General features: G+C 56.2%; 1 protein-coding gene across 1 annotated transcript; it reads left to right on the forward strand.

Moving 5' to 3' along the window:
• Positions 1–330: 330 nt before the first annotated feature.
• Positions 331–6,078, forward strand: DUSP26 (dual specificity phosphatase 26). The gene is made up of 4 exons (XM_037166991.2): positions 331–679; positions 2,540–2,834; positions 4,249–4,463; positions 5,196–6,078. The coding sequence occupies exons 1-4, from the start codon at positions 547–549 to the stop codon at positions 5,393–5,395; spliced, it is 843 nt and encodes a 280-aa protein (XP_037022886.2). The 5' UTR covers positions 331–546; the 3' UTR covers positions 5,396–6,078.
• The last annotated feature ends 1,439 nt before the right edge of the window (positions 6,079–7,517 follow it).

A 7,517-nucleotide genomic window follows, 5' to 3' on the forward strand; every position in this document is an offset into this window, starting at 1 on the left:
AGCTGGGTGTGACCTGGGCAATGGCTTAGCCTCCCTGTCCCTGTGTCCTCGTCCCTAAAATGGGGACCATAACACGACTTACCTTATAGACTTGTGGTGAGGAAAAAACGAGTCAAGATACGTGAGACACGTAGCGTATAGTAAACAGTGATAAGAGTTCCCAACTATTAACGAGTGGCGTGGTGCAGAAGGAGGAAAGTACAAGCGAGTGTCTGTGTAATTAATTAATACTGTCTGGGCCGGAGCATGTGTGTTTAAGACACTCTCTGGGACGATTTCCCTAATCTCATCTTTAAGCAAAATCCCTTGTAATTGGCGCAGCCCCGAAAATCCACAGGCACACGCGCCCGTATGCGGGAGGCGCCGCTCTAGCTGCGTGTTCTGTCTCTGGTCTGTAAACACGCGCGGGCGGAGGGGGCTGCGGGCGAGCCCGCACTGCGTGTCTGACCCCGACCACTGGGTGTGAGGCTGCGTCCCTGTGTGTCACAAACGCACAGGGATGTGAACCCTGCTTCGTTCGACGTGCCTGTCATGGCTTAAAAATAGATGCTAATCCCTCAAGCGGTCTGTCAGTGGCAACGAAGGGGGCGGCGACAGCAGGAGAGTCATGGCCACGGCCAAGGGGCTGCGAGCGCCTGCGATCTGCCTCCGGGACTGAGACCCCCGCGGGCACAGAGAGGTAGGAGGGTCTTCGGAGGGTGGTCGCCTTCCCAGCCGGGGCTGTGGGGAAGGCAGGGGACGGGAGAGGGGGCCTGCGAGCCGAGCAAGCTGTGCGCTCCCCGGCTCCCTCCCTCCATCCCCAGCGCCAGGCTGTCTGGGCTGGCAAGGGCTGGGAGACAGCCATGAACCTGTTACAACCGCGACAGCAGGCGGAGGGTGGGGAGCGGCAGGCGAGGGCCCCTGGAAACCGGCAGATGGGGTTGCAGAATGCGGAGGGGTGTATCCTGGAGCAAAATGGGGCTTCTGCGACCCCCAGGGGAAAGACTTCCCCTGGAGGGGCTTCTGACACGCGGTCTCCCTCCCGCTCCTTACCCCCCACCCCACCCCGTTCAGCCTCCCACAGGCAGCAGGCTCTGCTTCTAGAAAAGGTTGTTTTGGAATAAAGAACGGGGTCTTTAGGCCTGAAGAGACAAGGCAGATGTAAATGATGATGTTGTTGATGATAGCACTGGGGTTGTATTTTTCCACTTTCTCACAGAAAAAGATTCTTCCCAAACCCCCCTAAATCCAGTCTCCTCACCAGTCCTTTCCTAAGGGCCCTGCTTGTTGTTCCCTGTCAGTGTGTGGTCTTTCTGGGGCAGGCAGGGGGGTGGGGGCGCGTGAGAGCGTGGATGAGGGTGCGCCGTGGGGCAGGACAAAAATGGCCTTCGCTGCTGGACTTTGCTGAGGGCTCTGGGGCTGAAGGCAGGGAAGGGAGGGGGAGAGGGATTCTTCCCGCCAGCTCTCCTCCCTTGTCAGACATGCAGGGCCACAGTGTGACGGGAGCCGGTGGGGAGGGCTCTTGCTGGAGGTCCCAGGGCAAGTCTGGCCCTTCCCAGCTCTGCAGCTCAGCACACTGTCCCGTTTGCAGAAAAGCCAGTGGTCCAGAGGGAGTCTGAGGCAGGCACACCAGCAACATGCACAGGCCAGGTCCAGCCCCTGAGCCCCTGGGCCTGGCAGGACCCCTCATTCTTCCCTCTCCTGCCCTTCCCAGCCCCCCACCCTCCTTCTCCCCCATCACCACACACACACACACACACACACACACACACACACACGCAGACACAATACTCCCTCTCGGAAATGCTCACATGAGAGATGAGGGTTAGTCTTTCCTTTATGCTGGTCAGAGGAGAGTGGCTTGCTTGCCGTGCACATAGATTGGTGCCTTCTTCCACCCACTCATGCCTTCAGCAAGTTACCCTTCAAAAACTCACCCTTCCTCTTTACTGCTCTTCCTGCTCACCCCATACCCCCAACACAGGCTTCCCATAGAGGCTTATTACTGAGTCAGAGGTAGGGTGAAAATGGGTTAAAGCAGCCCATCCCTCTGGCACCAAGCAAGGGGCAGGCTTGGCAGATGTCATGGCCCCAGCTGCCACTGTCTTCCTGCTGATTCTCCCTGGGTGGAGGTAGTCACCCTCCACCTCCCACCCCAACTCCCTCGCCTCTCCCCAGGCAGACGAGACCCAGATTCAGGCTGGCAAGAGTTCCAGCACGGGCACTGCCACCCAAACACCAACTGTTTGTGTGTGTGCGTGTTTACGTATGTGTGTTGGGCGTGGGGGTTGCCTGCTGGAGCAGAACCCGGCAGCTGGGCAGTTCCCTCTCCCTGTAAACAAGGGCATGTGACTCTCCCACCTCCTTGTGGGGAAGAAAGACAAGAGCGGAGAGAACGGCGTTGCCGCAGCCGGGGAAGACGATCCTGGAGGTCCCGCCAGGGCCAGACTCACCTTCCCTCCGTGGAGAACCTTCTCCCCGGGGCCCAGCCCAGTTGGCAGGAAGGGAAGCAGCTGGTCTGGACTCACTCAGGTGTGTCTCACATCCCTTCCTCTTCCAGCCACAGCCACCTGGAGACTGAGCCATCGTCACTGCAGCCACCGGGCAGCTGTCACGGTTTCTGCCACCTCTAAGATGTGCCCTGGTAACTGGCTCTGGGCCTCCATGACTTTTATGGCCCGCTTCTCCCGGAGTAGCTCACGGTCCCCTGTTCGCACCAGAGGGCCCTTGGAGGAGATGCCACCCGTTCAACATCCCTTCCTCAATGTCTTTGAGTTGGAGAGGCTTCTCTACACAGGCAAGACGGCCTGTAACCACGCCGATGAGGTCTGGCCAGGCCTCTACCTCGGAGACCAGTACGTACCCAGCAAACCGGGGCCAGGGCCAAGTGTGTGTGTGCGTGTGTGTGCGCGTGAGCATGAGTGTGGAAGAAGAAAGGGGAGGGGTGGCAGAGAGGCACTGAGTGGTATTGTCGGTTCCGGATTGAGGATCAAGGGGGGGGGGGGCATGGGCGGAGTGGAGGCTGCAGGGTTTGGGGCCTGAGCAGGATGATTGAGCTACCCAACTCGGGACAGAATGACTTTGTTCAATAATGTCACTTATTTAGCAAGACTTCTTACTGAAGGCTGCGGACCAGACATAACAGATGATTTATGTGACCTTCCGTCTATCGTACTATGGCTCTGGGGCGGGGCGGGGGAGGCAGTCCTGGGAGCCAGCAAGAGAGGGTAGGAAGGAGAAGGGTTGACCAAGCGAAGCTGCAGTGTACGCAGAGGTTCTGCAATGTGGGGCTATGGAGAGAAAAGCACCAGAGGAAACGCCGTCCCCGCTTCTGTCTCTCAGGGGCTCTATAGTATACAAGCAGTTTTTCACGTGCATTTTCTCTCTTAATCTTCACAACAGCCTTGTGAGGTAGGTACCACTATCCCCAGGTTACAGATGAGGAAACTGAAGCTCAGAGAAGTTGTGACTGGCCCAAGGTCACACGGGTCGTAAGTAGCAGAGCCAGGACTTGGAGGTTCAAGTTCAGTGCTCTTTCTACTTGAGGAGTTTGCACTGGACAGGGCGTCTGCCCTGAGATATGACCGTGTTGCCCAAGGGGCATCTACCACTAAGGGGTATGAGCCACATGAACACCTAAAGGCGATGTCATAAAACAGGGAAAATGTGAGCATGAAGTAACTGGCAAAAGAACACTCTGGGTGTCAAAGAGAGTACAAAGTAACAAGGGAGGCAGGTGTGGGAGCAAGGGTCAGAATCACACAATCTCAAGGTTAGTGGGGATGTTCAGCGTGAGCTGGTCCAACCTGATGTCCCATAGGACGTCCCGTGCCCCTCCATTGCTCCACGCCCTCCTCTCTCTGACCTCCTCACTCTGCTTGAATACCCCTGGTGATGGGAAAATCACTCTCTCCCATGGTGCTCCCATCTTTCCTCAGCCACACTCCGCTGTTAGTATGGACTTCTTGCATGAAGTACACATCCAATAAATCCTTCCTACAGATCAAGTGAAATCCCACAGCCTCCGGAGCACTCACCAAGATTTTATGATGGCTATTGTTCATCCACCTCCAGGCCGCCCTCCCCACCCCCTCCAGGCCAGACTTCCTGCACAGGGCCCATCTTCCTTCCTCCATTCCGGGTCATCAGTACGCAGAGTGGAGGCCTCGGGCGGTGACATGAGCTTGGCGGTGGGCAGGGCCCAGACCAGGGACTCTTGCTCCCCCAGCCTTGCTTCCCCACCCTCCCGCTAACCTCTACTCAATGCAGGGACATAGCTAACAACCACCGGGAGCTGCGGCGCCTGGGCATCACCCACGTCCTCAACGCCTCACACAGCAGGTGGCGCGGCTCGCCCGAGGCCTACGAGGGGCTGGGCATCCGCTACCTGGGTGTGGAGGCCCATGACTCGCCAGCCTTTGACATGAGCATCCACTTCCAGACGGCTGCCGACTTCATTCACCGGGCGCTGAGCCAGCCTGGAGGTAGGCGGGGAAAGCAGGGAGGGAAGGGACAGGGGCTGCCGGGTTGGGGAAGAGCCCAAGGGCTCCGGCGTGGGGACAGACAGATTCTAATGATAGGACAAAATGCTCAGGTATCATGTTCAGGAAAGAAAAACATTCTCTTGACCGTGTTTAAAATGCATGCAATAACATAAAAACATCCAAAGAAAACGAGAAGGAACCAATCCAAAGTGTTGAGAGTGGTGAGCTGTACCTGGGGTGAGATTATGGGTGATAGATTTGGATCTTTTGCTACCTGACACATTCCCATACTTTCCAAGGATCTCCACTTTGAGCAGTATTTGCTTTGTTGATCAGGGGGGAAAAGTATATATAAATAAAAAATATACTAAATGCCTCCCCGCAAAACAGTTGACAGAAACAGCAAGGTGAAAGGCTAGGGGAGAGTGAAGAAGGGCGGGGTTAGACTCGGGGTGTTTTCCATGGATGCGCTCGGCAAAGATCCCCGAGGCCCTCCTCTGTGCAGAGCTGGGCTCCCAGTCACTTATGAGTCTCCACCTTCGGGCCCTCTCTGGGACCATGGACACTGACCTGCTGCGTGTCCTCCACCTTATTCGGTCTAGAGAACTGGCTGGGGGTCTGCATTCTCACCGCCACTCCTCTGAGCCGGCCTTTCTCCATGCGCCTCCTTGCCCTCCTCAGTGATGGCGTGGCCCTCTCCCTCCAACCGCCGCCTTGTGTCCCTCCTCACAGGGAAGATCCTGGTGCACTGCGCCGTGGGAGTGAGCCGATCCGCCACGCTGGTGCTGGCCTACCTCATGCTGTACCACCGCCTCACACTGGTGGAGGCCATCAAGAAAGTCAAGGACCACCGAGGCATCATCCCCAATCGAGGCTTCTTGAGGCAGCTCCTGGCCCTGGACCGCAGGCTGCGCCAGGGTCTGGAGGCCTGAGGGGCGGGGAAGGGAGGGCGGGCCAGGCGTGGGGTAGGTCCCCTGCTCCCTGCTGGAGAGAGAAGGCCCAGGTGGCAGGTAACGAGAGGCCCAGATGACCCATCCTCCTCGAATGAGGGCTGAGGCGTGGCTCCCCGTTGCTCTTTGTCTGGGTGGGATGCCCAGTGAGGCTGGGGAGAGTGATGGACACCCAGGAGGGAGCCGAGCAGGGAAGGAAGCAGCTAGGCTGTAGGCAGAAGTCCATCCTGGGATCCGGGCACCGTTGGATTCCCGCCAGAGCGCCCCTCGCCGCCTCCCACCGTGATTCAGAGCCCCTTCGCCGCGTTGCGCCCACGTGTTCCCCTTTCTCACTCATCAAAACAAAAGGGTCATCTCTGCCCTGTGCTTGTGCAGGGAGTTGGGGCTGCAGCAAGCGCGAATGTGAGCGTGTAGAGCTGTGTGGAGATGGTAGTGTAGAGACAGACGGTGAAGAGGTGGTATGAAAAGCTGTGAAACCCGAGGGAGAAACCCACAGACTTGTTACTCCAAGCACAGGAAGAGCAGGTGTGGGAGGGTTGGCACTGCGCCCATGGGCGCTGGTTGTGGCCCAAAGAGACAGAGATGCATGACTGGGAGTCTTTACAGACTCGCTCGCTGACTGGGTGCAGTTGTCTTGGGGGGGAAATAAAGATGATGGACAAGAAGAGAGCCTCTTGAAGTCATTGGCAGCTTGTTTGAGTTCCGTACCCCTCCCCTGTGAACCCGAAGTCCAATTTCACACTCTGGCTTGGTGAAATTTTGAACTGTTGTTTTCAGGTGTGTCCACACGGGGGCAGCAGAGGACCAAATAAATAAGCCTCCGTTCACAAGCTGGGCAGTGTAAGAAATAAAAATTTATTTTCAAAAAGTCGACCTGGTTTCTACAGCAAGTCCCCACAACGATGGGATAGCAGAATATTATCTGAAACCAATTCCGATCTAAATCCTACCTTCAGGGGTTTGGATTTTCCCGTTGCTAAGGAACAGGAGAGGAGGGAAGGAAACGTGATACAATGCTTCCTCTTCTAATCTCTCCAGGCTGCCTCCGAGGAGTGCGACGCAATCTCCGTAGTAAACTTATGCAAACATTAGACTCCACAACCGGAGAGAATAGTAAGCTCTTGCTGTTATCCCAAGCGCCAAGTTGCCAGCTACCACACCCCTTAAAAAAAAAACAAAGTCACCTTCCCAGGACAGAAGATCTCTGCCTGAAGGGAAGGAGGGGGTGCGGTGGGAGAGGAAGGGAAAGATGCAGAGAGAACAATCTCAATATATCTGAAGTGCATATTCTACCGTAAAGTATAGGAACGGAACGTCGAAGTTGGGCGGTGCCTTGGGGAGGTCCCATGTTCAGTCTCCAACGAGACGTAAAAGAATCAGCTTTTCACTGTCTTTGGTGAAAGGCGCCAAGGATTGGTTTGGACGTCTCTGACGGTGAGGCACGTCAGATGTTAGGAGCTCTGATGTAACACACGCACTGTGCAGTCACCCGATGGTACTGAGTTGCAGCTGAAAGATCGCAGAGCTCCCAGCTGTGGCGCATGGCCCTGGGGACATTCGGTGTCCCTTTACCTCTTCCCCACCTGGTTACCTGCGGTGCTTCCGTCTGCTTCCTCGGGGTGACTATGGGCATTTAATAGGTGTGAGACGCCGAGCTCGGAGCAGCGCTGTGGGTATTTAACGTTCTTTTGCTCACTCTCGGACAGCCTTTATTTACCACGCCCTGAAGCGAGCTCGCTTTGCTCTCCTGTGCCCTCCCACCTCCAGCTAAATGGCTCTGATTGTTTCCAAGAGTCTTCATTTGTCAAGTTTCAAGTTTCCTCCCCAGCTTGCCAGTCATTGGCACCGCTTTCTGATTGTGGCAACCGGAAGTGGTGGCAGTGCTTCAAGCTGAACCTGTGGGAGGGAGGCCAGCGAGACCTACGCCCTGGGGCCTCAAACTTTGGTTACTGTTGAAGGATAAACTTATCAAGGGTGTGACCGTTTCATGCTGCAGAGCCTGCCCGGCTCCAGCTCCACCATTTAAGGTTGTAAGAGAGAGTGTGTGTGTATCTGTATGTGTGTTATTGTATGTGTGTGACGTACAACGTTCAAGGGGAGAAGA

Source organism: Artibeus jamaicensis, unplaced genomic scaffold (assembly GCF_021234435.1).
Source record: "Artibeus jamaicensis isolate MK-2021 breed Jamaican fruit bat unplaced genomic scaffold, CSHL_Jam_final scaffold_833, whole genome shotgun sequence".
NCBI classification, from domain to species: Eukaryota; Metazoa; Chordata; class Mammalia; order Chiroptera; family Phyllostomidae; genus Artibeus; species Artibeus jamaicensis.

Bases quoted from the DNA above. Each gene is read 5' to 3' on its own strand.
- DUSP26 (XM_037166991.2), top strand. From the start codon at position 547: ATGCTAATCCCTCAAGCGGTCTGTCAGTGGCAACGAAGGGGGCGGCGA. The intron at 680-2,539 runs GTAGGAGGGTCT...TTCCTCTTCCAG, and splicing joins ACCCCCGCGGGCACAGAGAG to CCACAGCCACCTGGAGACTG. The intron at 2,835-4,248 runs GTACGTACCCAG...TACTCAATGCAG, and splicing joins GGCCTCTACCTCGGAGACCA to GGACATAGCTAACAACCACC.